Below are 18,984 nucleotides of genomic sequence, written 5' to 3' on the forward strand. Positions count from 1 at the left end.
TTTGGAGATAAGCATTTAAATGTGTGTCAAATATCAGTTTATTATTTCTTTCATTTTAATTCAAAAGAAAACCCCTGAGAAGTGTTACAGTGCAGGTTTCACCCAACATTACAAATATGTCATTCATGTGAGGACAGTGTGATATTAATGACCCTTCAGAGCCATCCTTTCCAAAAATATACCAAATAACTCCCAATGATGATGTCAGCAGAGCAATATAAAGGTGATTATCCCAAGTAGAAGCAGCAAGTGATAGGCCACAGACTAGGTACATTTTCACTAAGAGGAAGGAGAAGATCCCAGGAACAGAAGGAACAAGAGCTGTGGTTGGTTTCCTATATGGTCTCATTAAAGGATGCTGGTAAATGGCCCCTCCATCATATCTCTTAAAATTTTACCAATAGAGGCTCATTTTTTTCCTAACTAGCAAACCTCAATCTCTTGCGGTGTTCGAAACATATTAAGCTGAGTGTAGCTGAAGTAGTTTAATGGGATATACTCTTAACATATGTTGATAACTGAAGGAATTCTCTAAACAATGAAGCAATGAATGCTTTGAATAATGAAAGAGCAAATCTGAATGATGAACCACTTTTATAAATATCAACCTGGGGTGTAAGAGAAGGACACTTAAGGAATCCAAGGAGGACTGTAAAAAGCACAACTGACAATATTAGAAGCAATCTCAACAGTTAGCAGCGAGATTGCTAAAGTAGAGGACATTATAATCCAGAGTAAAATAAATTGACCAGTGGACTGTTGACAAGATGAGAGAGTCAGAATAAATAGTTGACCCTGATCTGTCTCTCCTACAACTGATTCAGTAATAGAGAGAATAGGGGAATATTCATCAACTTGATATTAGCTCTTCTATGATGTTTTTAATGCCTGAAACCCTTCAGTCTAGGTTACAACTCAATGTAAAGGAAATCCAAATCCTCACAACTGGATAAATATGTAACATCATAATAAATTATAAAAGACTGAAGTTATCAAGGATTTCATTTGTTTGGATCCACCAAAATGCAGGAAAGAAATCAAATGATGCATGGCAATAGGTAAATCTGCTGCACCGGACCTCTTTAAAATGTTGAAAAGCAAAAATGTTTCTTCGAGAATTGAGGTGCTCCTGACCCAAGCTATGGTAGTTTCTTTCAATCTCCTTAAATGCATGTGAAAGTTGGGACATGGCATAAGGAAGACCAAAGAAGAATCAATGCATTTGAATTGTGGCATTAGTGAAGAATATTGAAAGTAGGATGGAATGGCAAAAGGGCAAACAAATAAGTCTTGGAAGAAGTCTAGCCAAAAGGTTTTTTAGAGGCCAGGGTGGTAAGACTTTTTCTCATGTACCATGGACATGCTATTAGGAGAGAGAAGTCCCTGGAGGACATCATGCTTAGTAAAGAAGTGGGACAGTGAAAAGAGTAAATTCCTTGAAAACATGGATTGGCACGGTGGCTGCAACAATGGGCTCAAACATAGCAACAATTGTGAGGATGGCGCAGGACCTGGCAGTGGTTGTTTCTGATGTACATAGGGTCACTCTGAGTCAGAACCGACTCAATGACACCTAACAACATATTTTGTATGTTCTGGTCTTTAGGGAAGGTTTGGTTATTTTATTAATCTGGCTTTCAGAGGCAGCTATTGGATAACTGTCAGTTTAGAAGGACATCCTCTCTAACATTAAAATTACTATCAACTGGAAGAAATCTGAAAGAATATCCAAAGTTAATAAAACAGGCAATAAAGGAGGTTGGCAGAAAGAAAGAAAAAGAAGGAAAGAAAGCAAGATATTTTGCTCGTGGTCAAAATAGCAAGAGGGCCCCCATTTCATCTCCTATGACTTCAGAATGTCCTGTTCCTAAACTAATTTTTTTTGCAAGAAACTCTTCGGGTGAATATTCCATGCAAAATTCCTTCTCTGTGACTTAGAATTTTCCATATGACTTACTATTATATCATGAAGAAGTGGAAACAAAATGAAAGAAAGGATGAACCAAGAAATACCTGTAAACCATGGAGAGCTGTTTGGGCAGACACTCAGAAAGAATGGGAAATATACTTCTTGATACAGTCATGCACCTTTACCAAGTCTGTGCTTCCAGAACTGTAATATGTTATCTAAAGTGAGAGAGGCTGAATTTGGTATCATCTAAGCATGTTTCCCAAAAAGCAACAATTGGGTGATGAGGAAGAATAATATGAATTTCCCCAGTTTTTATTCAACTTTTACAAATGCTGCATATGTAATTTTTAGCACAATGGCCTCTGGCACTTTGCACATTTTGGGACACTTGCACAGAAATATTGGCAACGTGATCTCTACCAGTTATATCGTAGTCCCCTCGTATTATTCCAAGGAATACCAAATTTCTATCAATTTGTGACCACTATTTCTACTGGTTCAAATTTCTCCTTTTGATCTTTGAAGCACAGTGTTAAGATAGTCCAAGCTTATTGAGCTTGGCAAGGGGGCATTGCATAGATGGAGCCCTCGGGAACACAGAAACCTAGGAGATCTGATTAGAGAGAAGAAAGCAAAGCATTCCCCCCATAAACACATCCAGGAATATCTCCAAATTCTCATCCAACAATACCAAGAATATCTTGATCAATTATTCGTCGTATCTAGAGATTGAGGAGAGCTATCTTTCTGGGACCATACATTAGTGGGTTATCCATTAATATTGTCAATAAATATACTTGAATTCACATCTTATTTTCGCTTTCATAAGACCAGTTCCTGGAGAGAACTAGGTGCTGACAGGTCACTTAAATGAGTAGGGAGAGGAACTGCTAACATCTCCTGTGGTACTATATAATGGAGCATTGGGGGCATCTGGGGGCACTTGGGTAATTTGAAAGGCAAAAAGAAGGAACCAAACGTCGAGCTGTATCATCTCAAAGTGAAAAAAAAATATGCAGACTTTTCAAAATTGTTGAGGATTAGCTCAATTTCCATGAACAAGTGAGCTTTTCTTCAGCTATCACAGAGATAGCCGAGAATATGCCATATGGACTGAGATTCTTTGGATTCTGTTTGGTCATGACAGTCAAGATCCACTAGTAAAGCTAAATTGAAACAATGATCAGTAAGTTTAAGGTACAGTACCATAAGAGAAAAAAGCACAAACTATTTGTATATACCCCGATCTGGTCATGCAAGTGAGAGAATGAGCAGGTACCCATTTACAGTTAGACACATAACGTAACACCTATGGCCAATAAAATCTAAATAGGACAAGTGAGAACTGGTCATTTTCCACAGAGGTATCTTTGTCTAGCATGCTTCCCGGACCTTTAACAAATGTCAAACATCTTAACTTACGAGGAGCCCCTTCAGCCATTTCGATTGCAGTGATTCCCACAGACCACACATCACTCTGCAAAGAAAAGGACGACAATGTCACTTGAAATTAGAACACTGGTACCAATCTTTGTTTGGAGTGCACGTCAAGCGAGAGCCATTTTATGAGTTTTCTAAGTTGAAGCTTTGTTAGCCTGACATGCCAGGAAGACGATCTGAGCTTATGACAACCTAATCTTTCATGAAACAATTGGTTTGTAAGAGTTGGCTGTGTAAGGAACATTCACCTTACACAAATCACTATTATTTCCGTAACTGAAATACCAAAAGGAGCTTGCTGTAAGACGTCCTATTATAAAGACTTGTGTGATGTTAGGTGAAATGTAATGTTATACCTCAAGTTTTTCCTAAATAAAATGAAGATAATAACAGTACCCACCTCAAAAGGTTGGCATGAGAATAAAAATGAAATGATATATGTAAGTTTCTTTCAGCAGGTCCTCCAACTCCAACTTTCACTGCCATCGTGTTGATGTCAACTCATATTGATCCTATAGGACAAACTATAACTGCCCCTGACAGTTTCTGAGACTGCCACTCTTGACAGGAGAAGAAAATTCCCTCTTTCTTCCTGGAGCAGCTGGTGGTCTTGCACTGCTGACCTTTCAGATCACAGCCCAACTTGTAAACACTAAGCCACCAGGGTATGATTCCCTGGTCAGCAAAGCTTCAGCAAGTCATAGCATATATTAAACGGAGGGAAGAATAATAGTGTGGCACTAGGAAATATTGTTAACTACATGTTTTTCTTGAATATGGAAAAAAAAGAGTATACAGCAGAAGTCAATTGGCTGGTGGTTTGACCCTAAACAAGTGAACTGAATTCTCAGAGCCCACTTTATAGATTGGTTAACTTCAATGGATTATTGTGATGGCCTAAGCTTAAGCTTTCTTTCAGTTAAGTAGGGTTTCAATGTAAAAAATTAACTAAAAGTTGGAGTTAGAAGTATTTTGAGGTCTGAAAAATAATTTACACCATTATAAAGCATTATTTTAACTGTAAACCTCTTGAAGCTTAAAATATGCTTCCATATTCTCTATAGCTCCTCCTTGAGCCCTGGACATATAAAAGGTCCTCAGTAAATATTTATTTTGCCAATCAAGCAGAGGACATTTAAGAGAAAGGGAAGAGAGATAAAGTTAAATTAATCAACCTCAAGTATTGAGCACTAGAATCCACATAACAAAACCGCAATGGATTGCTTGGATGACTTACAATGTGGAGACTGAGTGAGGTTTTCCAGTCTATAGCCATAGCTAGCTTACTTGCCACAGCAGTTTTTTTGAAATGTGTACATAGATATATATTGTCCAGATTGAAGCTTCAGTGGAAATTTTAATAAATAGTATGAATTGTTACTTAATTTGTCTATTCCACTGATTTTCTGTGGTTTTGGAGTTGACCCATGCCAAGAACTTTCTCTGTTACCGCGAGTAATCAAATTATTTCTCTCATTTTTGGAGCAAAGTTACTGTGGAGATTAATAATTGGCCTTACATTTATTCATTTTTAAGTTTATAGAGCCCTCTACCCCTGGAAGTTAAATTTCCACAGAAAGCCACATAATATAATATCTTTTATGAAGACATTGTAAGCAACATGAACTAGACATTCTCAAATTTGGATAACTCCCAATAGTCTACTTTGTGTCAGTTTGTAGGAAATATTATTTTATGCATATAGTTCCACCACATGTAGGAATCAAGGCTAACATTTCTTATTAGTTTTTTAATGTGAAAAAAGTCTTTGCTCGCTTTCTATCATTTAAAAAATGAACATTAGTCAAAAATCATTTCCAAAACTTTTAGCCCTACAATTTGAATCCTCGCACTCACTCTGTAATCATAAGAGCGTCTTGGGTCCTCATCACAGTTAATCACCTCCGGTGCCATCCAGTATGGTGTGCCAATGAAACTATTCCTCCTCCCGTTAGTTCTGCTCACCTGAGCACTCACTCCAAAATCTACTGCAAAATTCAGCATATGTCAAAATAATTAATCAGTAACAAGAAGCTTAATAAGTTATTGCTTTAACTTGGAAAGCCAATACAAAAGCCACAATGGATAACAGATTTTCATTCCAGCACAGCAAACTTTACCATGAAGTCTACTCCAGGAATACTGGGAAATAGGCTTATGCTGCTATTTACTTTGGAAGGAGACTCGGCAGAGCTATTATAAATCAATGGTAGGTTTGGCTGAATGTTTACCATGAATATTAAAAATAAAGTTCCATCAGTACACCCTGAACCTCTGAAGTGATAACATATGTCGTATTTGGACCTGCCACCAAGCTGGAAGAAGAACAGCACTATAAGCAATATCTAAGAAATGCAAAACCTTTTAGTAAATGACCAAGAAGCTTCATGTGTGACATTAAAAGAGCCTATCACATTGAGGAAGAAAAATGAGTTTGCTGCTAGAATTTGGTTTAAGTTCTTCTACAGCTCCCCAGGAATCAGCTACAAGTAGAAATAGTTCAATGGCTTTTCACTTCCAGATTTTCTCCTGCTGCAATGGTCAAGGTTTGCCAGCAACTAGATTCAATATGTTGGAAATGTTGCTCAGTGAGACTAGAGTGATCAGCCTTATGGTGGATTACATATTCTGCACATTTTGCTGTGAAATCTGTATGACATACAAATATTGTAACACAGTTTTTGAAAAATTGGGTTTCCAGTTATGTAACATAGCATTTCGATACAAAGGAAATAATATAGTTTCTTAAAACTGCCTTTCACTAATTTCAAGAGCAATTAATATCTTAATATCTAATGCTTCTTCTGAGAATAATCAGCGAGCAAACAAAATCCATACTCTAATTCTATTTCCTAGGAAAAGAGAAAATATCTTAAGGTTATGTTGAGGTATCTTGGGTAAGAGTTGATATAACTTAAAAATAATGAACCAATAAAACAGTCACTGATAACAATGATCTATATTCCATATTAATGGAGTTATCTATCACAGCCATAAGTATATAAGGTATTTATATTACAATTATATTTCCATAATTCACTTAGTATTTTAAAACCAATCAAATATTAATTTTAAATGTAACAGGATAAAATATGTCCATTCTCGTGCTGTTGTGAGGACAGTTTAATTGTAGTTCTTTATGAATATATTGTACTTCTTTGAATCTGGAATACAAACTGAGAAACTTTTTGGTCTGAATTTGATTTAGATACTGTTAGAACATCATTTTGATCAATGTAATCTATTTAATACCCTGCAGGGCACAGTGTAACTTGCGCATAGAGCTTCCATAGCTGTAGTATTTAGATATAGACAGCCACTAGAGGAACTCTTACACCATTCACCAGGTCTTTGGTATCTCGGGGGAAGAGCTAGCTCTGCTATAGAAGCAGATTTTAAAAGCATTTTTAATCCCATCCATGTACAGAAACTTGCACACATAAAATGCTTAATTTAACAGCTGAAATAAATATAAATGCTATGTCTATTAGAGGGCAAAGCAATGGTTGGGAAAAATCACTGTTACAATTAAGCTGTTGTTAGCTATTGGATTTTATTATTTCAAAGAAGCAGATTCAAAATGAGGAGCTGATTTCAGAAACCCAAGCGGAAAGCGAGTTTTAAGAATGATGAGGTCACCGAATGTATAAGTATGCTCTACACAACTGATGTATGTGTGGATTGTGATAAGAGTTGTATGAGCCCCCAATAAAGTGATTTAAAAAAGAAGCAAATCCTTTTCTTTCAGTATTTATCCCACTTCTGCTTCTAAAAAAAGGTTTCAAATGTTAACTGGCATTACAAGCAGACTCAATCAGTAAGTCAAGGGTACTGGAACTGGCATAATAGAAAACACAGGAATCTTAAAGTTTTCCTCATTAAGACATTTGGGGCCCCATATGACGTATTCCAAGAATAAACTTACCCAGCTTGACTTCAGCATTATGAGTGAGTAGCACATTCTGACCTTTGATGTCCCGGTGGATTACTCTGTGTGCATGAAGGTGAGCTAAGCCCTGTATAAATGCAAAGACATTTTAAAAAGTCACATCAGCATATGTTTTTTCTCTTTCTCCATTCTGTTCTTAGTACTTTTGGAGCAAATTTTATTTCTTGAAAAAAGCCTAGCTTTGATTTTACAGATGAAATTCTTTTTCCCCCTGGAATGTATACAACCATTTCCAAGAAATACTACTTTTGGCTATAAAGAAAGGAAAATAAATCAGGACACCCTTGCAAGAAAAGAAACACCTTCCTTTTAGCTTCCATACTTCCAACTAACCATAAGAGTACAGAACTGGACAGCTGAAATATCCTAGCTCAGCCATTGTGCTCTACTCCTCACCAACCATTTGTGTGCTCCAACACTTTCTCTAGTCAGACTTATAGGCTCGGAAATTGGGAGAATATGGACATTTATTTTAAAGCGTTTCTAAAGCTAACCAGTAACCTGGTGCGCAATATTAGGCTGGCAAGAGATCTCTTCAGATACTGAGAATGAATCACTGTTGATTCTAACTCATAGCAATCCTATAGGACTGAATTGAACAGCCCCATAGCAGTTCCTAGGTGGAAATCTTTACAAATGCAGATTGTCAGGTCTGCTCTGCTGTGAACTAGCTGATGTGCAACATTTACCAACCTTTTTGTTAGCAACCGAGCATTTAAGCATTCAACTACCAGGGCTCCTTGATTAAAAATTGCAGTAACAATAAGAACAGTTAAGACACATTGCATAAAAAAGACATATTGCGCCATTATTTCCCAGGCAATGTGGCGGATGCTTTATGTGGAGTAAATTGCTAAATCCTCACCTTGTAGAAGGTGTTAGTACCTCCAGTATTACAGGTGAGGAAAGTGATAGTGATAGTTGGAGAAATTCAGTAACTGATGCAAAGTATCAGTGAATACACAACTAAAACATGGTGAAATAATTATCACCAGGGAATCCAGCCAAGATGGGTGGAAGGACATTCTAATAATGTGAATTGAAGCTATTAAGTTCTGTTAATATCCTTCTCTAGGTGACCCACTTAAACCCTAAAGGAAAACCAGAGAAGAAAACTTGAATTTGACAAGCCTAGTAGATTTTTGCTCTTAACCAATTTGGTGTTAGAAGTAAAGACTTTAAGGGGGAGGGGAAATATTCACTGGAGGTTGTCTATCTTCAAAGAGCTGCAGAGGGTTTGGGATTTTTCTGTAAATCACTGATTTTTCCTGCCTCCTCATGATCTCTAACGAGAGTGCTACAAACCCACTTCTCTGGTTAGATTGTGAAGACAAAGTCATTATGAAAAATCAGTGCTATGCAGAACTGGAGCATGTTTGAATCATTACATTACTTCCATATTGAATCATTACACATATGTGAAGCCACTGAGAATGATAAAGCCATGTTGACACATGACTTTCAGTATCACTGCCAACGTTAACTTTGCCTCACACTTCTGTATTCATTACTGAATAGGAAATAGTTGGATAGATTATTTTTTATTTTACTATCTTCCTAAATGCAAAATTTTGGATAACCAGTTGATAAGAGAGGTGTGCAATTAATTTAGAACTCTAACATAATCATAAAAACAAAATAAACACAATCCACTGCACACAGTAATCTGACCCTGAGAAAATCACTGAAGGTCATGCGTTATCAAAGGCCAGGTTGCTTACCTTTCAGTCATCTTACAAACACATCATCTTGAAATCTACTTTCTTTTTTAAGAAGCCTTTTGGTCATTCTTTATGGCCTGATCCAGAAGTTATGTTTAGGATTATTAATCATAGTAATCAAATGTTAGCAGGACCAAAAATATAGATTACAGAACATTCGCCAATTCAGCGTTTTTCAGCGAGACCAGTTAGCGCAATCATGTGTAATAACCATCACCAATGCCTGTTGCTAAACTTTGCCATCACTGGAAAAGGAAGCTCACTGATTCCTAAACAATTAGAAACATTATTGTCAGCTTCTTTAAAAGCTCAGGGAGAGGGACTTTATGACAACTCACCTGAAGGATTTCTCGGCAGATGTAAGCAATCCAAGCTTCTTTTAAACTATGATTTCTGGTCAACCTCACTACATCAGTCACTGAGCCTGCTGCACATAACTCCATGACCATCTGCAGGGAAGCCAACAAAATATCAATAATTAGAAAGAACTTCTCTGAAAATATCGGAATTTTGAGCCCATATGGCTGGTAAAGTTCTGAGATTTAAAGCACCAAAGAGGCCGTAGGACTCCAAAGGCTAGTGGAATCAGAAAGTTTTGGACAAAGCTCAAAGATTTGTGGAAGTCAGGTACCACACCAGGGATATTAAATGAGAAGGTAGGATTTAAGTTAACTCTGGAAGGATATGTAGTATTAGTATGTGTTGGGAGAAAAGGAAGATTTCATGAAAAAAAGAAATAGAATGAGCACATAGCCTTAGAAAGTTTGTGTAGAGGACAAGCCTGCGTTTCATGGAATTCATAGAATAGTTTTGGGATGAAAGCGCAGGGCCTTGGTGCATTGTTTTTGTTTTCAATTTACAGATTAATTTTCCCCAAGAGACTGGCAAACAGCAACTCCTTCCAATTGCGAGTCCTGCTGGTGCTGTCAGGTAAACATTCGACTGATGTCAGCAGTTCAAATGCATCAGCCCTGCTCTTCGGGGAAGAGCTGAGGCTATCTGCGCCCGTCAAGGTTTATTCTCGAAAACCCTGGATAGGGTCCTGTAAAGTGGGAATCAACTTGAGGGCAGAGGGAAGTCTGGTTGCTAAGTGGGTGAGCACTCTGGCTCACTAAAACTGTTGGCAGTTTAAGCCCTCTAGAAGTAAATGATGTGGTGGTTTGCTGCTGTGAGGAGTACAGCCTTACAAACCTATAGGGCAGTGGTTCTCAACTTTCTTATTGCCGCGACCCTTTAATACAGTTCCTCATGCTGTCGCGACACCCAACCATAAAATTTCTTTAGATGCTATTTCATAACTGTAATTTTTCTACTGTGATGATTTGGACGACCCCTGTGAAAGGTTGAGAACCGCTGCTATAGGGGCTATTCTCTTGTGTCAGAAAATCTATTTTTGCCACACATGCTTTGAATGTCTACCTAGTTTTTCATCCTTAGGCACTGAATTGTCTTCCAAATAATATGAGCTAAGTGGAGGACTGACCGAATGTTAACTATTAAAATCAACCTAGATTTTAATGGAACCCTTTCTTTACTAGGGCAGGTTTTATGCATTCTACCTATGTCAAAACTGCCCTTTATCAAGAGAACACAGCATGTATATATGAAACAACAACAAAAAAACCCAGCTGATCCCAAGGGCTCAAATAGAAAGTAAATTTTTAGAAAACGATGATGGAAACATATGGACAACTATGTTTCAAACAATTGAATAAGAGCTGTAAAATGAGTTACAATAAAAGAACAACTGTATGTGCTTTAATTATTGTCACAGATGAAGGGGAACAAGAGGATAAACCCCACATCATGAATATTTCCTTCTCAGAAAACTACTCCCATAATTCATATTTCCTCAAAACTAATATTATTGCATTACTTTCACCTGAGCACATTTTCACCAACAATAAGAGAAGAAGGGGGGTCAAATAAAAACCAAAATACAGATAAATCACCAAAGGGTACTTTTCATGTGGTAAATTAGGAGTGGACTATATTGAATGGCCAAAACATGTAAACTGTGGTCATGGAAGGCAAGAGGCTCATTTGAATCCTGAGAAAAATGAATTAAAATCATTTACCAAGATGCACCCTGAAAGATCTTAGTAATGTGATCTGGGTCAGAAGAACTCTCCTGTGAAAGTAAACTGTGGAGTTCTCAATCATTTTCCTAGGTTTTTAAGTGTAGTGACTGACACATATTCTCGATAAATCGTAATTACTTAGTCATTTACTTTCTATCTGTTGTTCTGGTTTACATAAGTAAGAGTGAATGTTTTCATGAAATTCTTAATTCCACAAATGATTAATTCATCTTTCAAATTTATTTTCTAGCTTTACTTTTTCAAGGCAGAGTTTCTCATTTCCCAGCTTAATTCAGGTTCCTTTGTATTCCCTCATAGAGAACGAGATTGTTTCTCTTCAGATCAATTATACTTTCATTTGAGTGATAAACATGGGTTGGCAAAAAGAGACTGTAATCTCCGATGGGCCGTGGGTCTATCTATTTAGCTTACTATATATCCCCAACATCTAGCAGTGTCTGCCAAATAGATAATGCTCAATGAATATATGTTGAATGCCTGAATGAATTGAGTACTAAGAGCATGTATACAATTAGGAGGCTACAGCACATCTCAGTTTGCTATTCTGTCAAGAGGAAAATATATGTTGAAAGTGAAAATATATAAGACAAATGGTGTATATCAAAAGCACATATCAGTCATTAAAGCTATGTAGCAATATAATCTCACCTGTAGTTGTGAGAGAACAGTGGATTCTAGTTAAGTAGATGATTGGGAGATATTAGGGATAAGTTGATCTTTAAATCTGGTGGTTCTCAAAATGGAATACCAAAAGCAGAAGCAACCTGTGACTGTGTTTGAAGTACAAATTCTCGGATCTCCTTTACAAATTGAAATAGAATCTCTTTGGTGTGGAACCCTACAATGTGTACTTTAAAAGGCTTTCCAGGAGATTGTAATACATAATATAGTTTGAAAATCCACTGGTTTGATTTGGTCTTTTGTTGAAAATCTTTTGATCATTCCCATTGCTCTCATTCTTAAAATGCAGTGTAGAATGTAACTGATCTTTTACTTGACACTTTAGGATTCTGAGAAGTTTCCACCAGCATCTTGAAAAGAAATTACAATTAAGGGCTTTAAGAAGAGATAGGAACATAACAAAGATAGAGATTCTGTGTGTATTAATCAGCTTAAATTCTAAATATTCCCTTTTTTCATGGAAAAACATCTTTTCCTAAAGCTCATTTTCTTGCGATTTCCCTATTTCTTCTATAGTGGAAGACAACAACAATTTGTGATACCTTGCACCCTAGTAGCATAGTGGGTTACACTTTGGTCTACTAACATCAAAGCTAGCAGTTAGAAACCATTAGCTGCTCTCCGGGAGAAAGATGAAGTTTCTTCTTCCCATAAAGAGGTACAATCTTGGAAACTCCCAGTGACAGTTCTGCTCTGTCCTATATAGGGTCACCATATGGCAGTGGGTTTGGTTATTTTGATTTGGTGATTTGGGTAATATGGATTGCAGTTAGCCACGTTTTTTCTGTAATTTGCATCATATTGGTCTAGAATCTGTTATACTCCAAGGATAAAGTTAAACAACCATTTGGAAAAGAGATTCTAGTTTTGCTTATACAGTCATACATGTACTTTGCAATGCACTTACATGCTCAGGCCATGTGTCGAATAGATCAATCCTAGTTCAGTCATTATTTGCCAAGGCATCTAGTAGTCGCTTTATCCATAGCTATAATTTATCAGCTAATATAATAGTTAGGTAAAGTTAAAAGTAATGCAGTTATATTTTTAGAGCAGTATGTTAGAGTTTTCCAATGTTCATTTGAATCCTTCCCCACGCTTTCCAAGCCCTCTACAAGGCTCTTGGAAGCTTACAACCTGGTGGAACAACAGCAGGGCATTTAAATACATACCCAAAGTTGGTGTCTCTGGCCACGAGGGCTTAGTTTAAAAAAGGCTCCATAGAAGGACACGATGTTTTTGTGGAACGAGTACTTTTTCAGAAGGTTGAGTTCAGTTCTCAGATCCTCTTCCTCATCCTGTGGAATAAGAATACACAGTGAAGGCATTCAACTATAATTCAATGACTAAAACTATGCTTTCCAGTTGATTCCACTCATACGGATCCTATAACCTCCCTATAGGGCAGAATAGAACTGCCTCAAAAAGTATCCGAGGCTATAATATTTAGGAAATAAGACCATCACGTCTTTCTCCCATGGAGCAGCTGATGGTTTGGCAGAGACCACCTTTCAGTAGCAGAATAGCAATATACCACCGTGCCATGAGAGGTCTCAGTCAATGATTATGACTCCTTAAGTTATAAAGACCAGAGAAGGAGAATCCAGTGACAACCATTACAACTACAGGGAATTCATTAAAAAATCTTAAGTGCAATCATCAGCAAATGAAGTTTCTTAAGAAAATCTGGGGGAAAAATAAGGCCTAAAGAGGTAAGAATATGACTTTTCCAAATATTTTCTGAGCTATATATTGGAAGATTTTGGAATTAAACTCATATTTAATTCCTTCCATATTCTTGCATCAAGAAAATTTATGCACTCACAACCATATTCCCAAAAAAGCCCTTAAAGATGCTCACAGTGGTTTAGAACAGGAGTTTAAATGTATTTGTAGCTGCTTCATCTTTGTGTAATTAAACTATATTTTGTTTTCTTTTACTGTTTGCAATCAATTTGTAGTTGTTTTCATGACCAAAATATGTAATTAGATCAACGGTTCTCAACCTATGGGTCAAACAACCCTTTCACAGTGATCGCCCGATTCACAATAGTAGCAAAATTAGTTGTGTAATCACAATAAAAATAATTTTATGGTTGGGGGGCTCACTACCACCACATGAGGCACTGTATTAAAGAATCATGGCATTACAAAGATTGAGAACCAATGAATTAGATCATTTAAAGCCCTTGACTAGAAACATTCCTAGGAGTTCATTTTTCACAATAAAATGCAAACTCCCCCAAACAAATAAACCGAGGTCAGATATATTTAGAAAGAATTAGTATGTGTGCCTTTCCCAAGTACAAAAAAGTTTGTGAGAAACACATAAAGAGACACCGCCACCAGGCCATGTGAGCAATTTAAACCCTCACATACAATGCAATCGCGTTTTCTGGCTCATGGCCAACTGCACTCAGAGAGCCCTGGATATGCTGCTTTTTGTCAAGAAGGGGCAGCTCAAGGACATCAGAACTTCCTTTGTACTTGCACCCAACTCAGGAATCAACCTTCTTTATGGTGAGAGGGGTTTCCAGTACCACTCATGTTTGATAAGACCAGAATTGGCCAAATAATTTTAGTTTTCTTATCTTATCTCTCTCAGCTTCTTGAGTGACAAAATCTTGCTATTAACCAATTCTAGTTGTTTCCTTTGGATATGTTTTGTCTCCCAAGGCACATCATAAATAAAATAGAAAGCTACTATACTTAATAGATGAATCTTGAAGCTGTTTAACAATACAACTGGAAAATTTTTCTGAGTGGAATATTGAATGGGAAAGGGTTATTTTTCAATGTGCCTGATAGCAAGCTTATCTGATAGGACATAAAAAGTTTAAAACACTTGAATCTCTGATTGTTGACTGTGGGAGCGTAGAAGGAATTAGGTATCAGTGAATTATGAATAGTAGAAATTCTGCCTTCTAGCTTGTGGAATGTATTGATGGATCAATATCTATTAAAAATGGACAATTCTATTTGCCTGATCTGCACCTAGAATCAGAGAGCTATTAGGGCACGTTTTAAAAACATCATGTAATCAAATCCATCATTTGTTCAAAATATTTTCATAGTCCTTCATTGCCAGCTATATGCAGATTTTGAAGCTGAGTAGACTTCTGATTTTCTTACAATTGTTTATACAATGAAAAAGGACCATCCTCATTTAGTTCATATGTAATTACTATACTACTCATAATCATAATGGTTGAGGAGGGGATGGGGGAGGAAGGACAATTTGTGTTCAGAGCATCATGTGAGAAGTTTGGAAAGAACCTTACCATGTCTAAGTTAAGACCAAATTTGCTCTTGGTCCCATCACCTCCTCCGGTTGCTACCCAGGTATATGGCTCACCGCCAGGCAACACTTCTCTGTTTATGAATGCATTTTTTCTAGGTCCTGCTCTATGTCAGATGCATGTGTTCAAGTATATTACAATCTATAAATATGTTACCATTTCCTGGTGAAAATGGTTTAGTAGTGGCCATGTAGAGCTAAGAGCAGAACACACAACACAAGGGGATGGTTTTTAAAGCGGAACAGTAAAGGGAATGCTTAGCAGCTAAGAAGGATGGTACTCACACTGTATCGCCACCCAACAGATTTTTGGTATTTATTCACTCTCACTCGCTTTCCTATTTCAGGGAAAGGAGTCTGCAAAACCAACAACAGCATGTTATTAGACTCAATGGTACACTCAAAAAATGATTTCCGCTTAAGTATTTTGTTCTTGTAGAGCATTCAGTCAAGGCATGGTACTATTATTTCTTTCTCAATTTTAATAAATAATTCTAATAAAAATCAAATTCATGTTACACACCAAAACATAGAAACAAATTAACAGTAAAAAAATTAATTTTAATGTTAGTGGGGGCCTTGCAATCTGGTATTAGTAAAGCTCTATTTTCCCTGACGGAACTATCTGTAGGTTGAACATAATTTTTAAATATTTCAAGCATTCAGTATTTAGAATGTGGGTCAAGTTTTCTCAAGCCAAAATAATAAAAACAAGTGTGACTATTTCACACTCTGACACACAAAAAATATAAAGTTGGTTATGTAGAAGTCAGTTGTAAGGCAAAATGAATCTGCAAAAAATCAAAATATGTTGAAACTCACAGGGGTTGGTAACATTTGACATTTACTGGTTATATATATATATATATATATATATATATATATATATATATATATATATATATATATATATATATATATATATATATATAAATAACAAATATAACTCTTTAAATAGTTTGAACTTTCCACTCCCTACACAATTGTGAAGACGTTGTGACACTGAAAATAACTGAGTGAGTCTGTTTAGTTTTTAAATACAACACTTGAGAAATTTTCTTTAGAGAATAATCAAGTGAAAAAAAATTGACCTTTGCTATATTCATGCAAACATTATCTTGAGAAAGTGAGGTATTTATGCTAGAGAAAGAAAACTGAAATCATTGCTTAGCAAATTCTATGACAGTATGTTATGAACCATGACACAACTTTATGAATGTTAGCAGGGACAGTGCCAATTAAACTGTCTTTCTTGGTCATCTGTCAGAAAATACATGAAAAATGTGTGTTTCTGACAAGCTTTTCCCTACTACCTGTCATTGTGAATCTAATGGCCTCTATTCTCAGAATAAATGGTTGGTGAGGGGGGAAAACAGTACGGAACACATCAGCATTAGTGTAAATCTCCTATTTGCTCCCCTCTGAAAACAGGCAATAATTTAGAAGTATATGGGAATACAGATATTTTCCTTATTATTATAGGATATCAAAATATGTACAGCTTTGATTTTGAGGAGAATCTTTTTATGTAGACTATCATAAATAATAAATCAACTAATTAATATAAATAACATTGAATGATAAATATAATAATTCAGATGTGTATTACTTACATTAAAAATAGAGATTATTTATAAACTATTTCCTGAACTGATGATCCCAGGGGCAGTATCCATTCAGGGAAAAGAATACAAACGGAATATATTACCTTACGAGCATTCATTACTTTAACGGCTGTAAATGAGCCAGTCTTTTCATGAAGGCCCTGAAACAAAGGATAATGCTAAGCATCAAATGTTTGCTAGATTATCTAGCAATCAAGCAGCAAACACAGTTTTAAAAATTAATTAATTAAGGTCAGACACTGTAGGACACTATGAAATAAATACTACCTAGTGATTCAAGATAAGGTATTATGTAGAGAAAAAAAGAAAATTATGAACATTTAAAAAATGCTCCCACTATTTCTCTTGGGAAAGCAAGCAAGTTTATGAAGTGAGTTGTTTGCATTACATGGATATCATTGGCCATTTGAATATCCTGCTTTCTTATTATCTTTAATCTCAATTTACATGGCATCAAAGTGAAAAATTCAGCTTTCTAAGGGGGGCGTAAAGAAGATATCTTACTGAACAATTATTTCATTTGGTCATAGAGTACCATGAAGATCTGTCCACTGCACCCTTCTTGACACTCACACCAACATTCTCTATAATGATCATAATGAGTGATGCATTATTCATTCAATGGTCTCTAAATCAATATGTTCTCAGACATAGAAATCAAAGCAATTAATGGACGGGAAGACATTCTGGAAGATTCTTTCCTCTGAGTAATAAGAATTTAGCCTTATTCTAAATGCAAATACAAGTTGCAGATTTATAACTTAAAGAATGAACCTACAGGTTTGGAGTCAGCTCTAATTTTGTAGCTAGTGCCTTTAAAATAAATCAAGCTGGAGTCACAAGGAAAAAAAAAAATTGTCAGCTGAAGTAAGGCTTCAATTTCAAACGGAATGCCTTCTCTGACTGTTCCCTGGCAGAAGATTTGTATCTGGGACATTCCAACCAAAGGCCTGTCGCTAATAAGAGCCCACATGTGAAAGACGGTAGCAGTTTACTTTAAAGGATTGCATGGGGGAGAGTGCACCTGGATAGTATTGTCAATTGGTATTGGTAAAATTATCAGTATTCCTGAAAAGAAGGAATCGGTATCCTTTAGAGATTTTCTCACAAGTAAACAAATCTGCAAAAGCCAGATTACTGAATGTTGGGTATGAGACACTTAAATATATTGCTAGCTTGTTATTACATCTCCTTTGTAAACCATTTGCTTGGAAGTATATGCAAATATTTTGCTTTTCAGAAGATGATGTCTACTGTTTTCTCATCAAGTTGATCCCATTTGACTAAAAAAAATACTCCCACATCATCACCAATGTTCCGTCTCCAGGTTTCCCCCTGATAAAATCGATAGGATTTGAACCCATCGATTCCAGGTAACTAACTTCATTCCTAGTAAGCAACATTCTCCAAGCAATGCTTTCAGAGGTCACTGTTTATAAATGGGGCTATGTGTCAGAAATGTTCAGAAGACTTTCCAGGAAAAATAGTAACTCTAGACATGCTGGCACCTTGACTTAACACTAGTTCTTGCCAAAGAATAAAGCATTAAATAGTCATCCTGGCTAGACGGTCTTAGCACAGATAAGAAGTGGCAGTAGGTTGCTGGGAGAGCTAGGTCCAGGCTAGAAAAGAAGGATGAAAAATAAGCAAGTGAATGTATTGAAATTGACATAAAGTTCATTAACTTTTCATAAAGATACAAGTAAGTGTCGAGAAGCAGGTAAGAAACTTAGGGTGGGACTTGCCAACAACCCCAAATCTAGAATTTCTAAAAGAAATTAAAATAAAAATATTTTGCAGGGGGTGAAGGGAATAGAAACACAAGATCAGTTTTCTTAAAATGACATCTTGTAAAAAAATACTAAAGGCAAGATCAGAGCTACATATTGCATGTAAATGAGGCAAAGTTTGTAATACTCAATCTGCAAAACAATAACAGCATGATCTAGGAATAATCTTCTCTTTCCTCAGAGACAATTCACTCCTTTGCAATCGGATTAGCTTGAGGTTGGATTTGCATTTTTCAAGAGTGCATGATCCTGTGTTATCTTGTCATTACTCTTATTTTTGGGAAGCCTGTTTGGATTGGGTGAGGCTATGTTTACTGGAAAGTCCAGGAAAGAGTTAGAGGTTGTTCTTTTTGTAGGATTACGATGACACCTGTAGTTAAGCAGAGTTTACAAAAAAATATTTTAATATGTTGCATGCCTCTCAAGTTTATATAACTCTGGGGAAATTATATATTAATTTTTACTT

At 36.3% G+C, this 18,984-nt stretch overlaps 1 protein-coding gene across 1 annotated transcript in view; it reads right to left on the reverse strand.

Annotated features, from left to right (window-relative positions):
- The window catches only part of NRK (Nik related kinase), a 130,346-nt gene that overhangs the window by 50,661 nt on the left and 60,701 nt on the right, over positions 1-18,984 (reverse strand). Inside the window, exons 3-9 of the mRNA XM_075539227.1 lie at positions 16,812-16,868; positions 15,389-15,460; positions 12,978-13,103; positions 9,361-9,471; positions 7,278-7,368; positions 5,210-5,340; positions 3,335-3,389 (exon numbers count right to left, since the gene is read on the reverse strand). Coding sequence (XP_075395342.1) covers positions 3,335-3,389; positions 5,210-5,340; positions 7,278-7,368; positions 9,361-9,471; positions 12,978-13,103; positions 15,389-15,460; positions 16,812-16,868 — 643 coding nt within the window. The remainder of the gene's footprint in view (positions 1-3,334; positions 3,390-5,209; positions 5,341-7,277; positions 7,369-9,360; positions 9,472-12,977; positions 13,104-15,388; positions 15,461-16,811; positions 16,869-18,984) is intronic.

Source organism: Tenrec ecaudatus, chromosome X (genome assembly GCF_050624435.1).
Source record: "Tenrec ecaudatus isolate mTenEca1 chromosome X, mTenEca1.hap1, whole genome shotgun sequence".
Taxonomy (NCBI): Eukaryota; Metazoa; Chordata; class Mammalia; order Afrosoricida; family Tenrecidae; genus Tenrec; species Tenrec ecaudatus.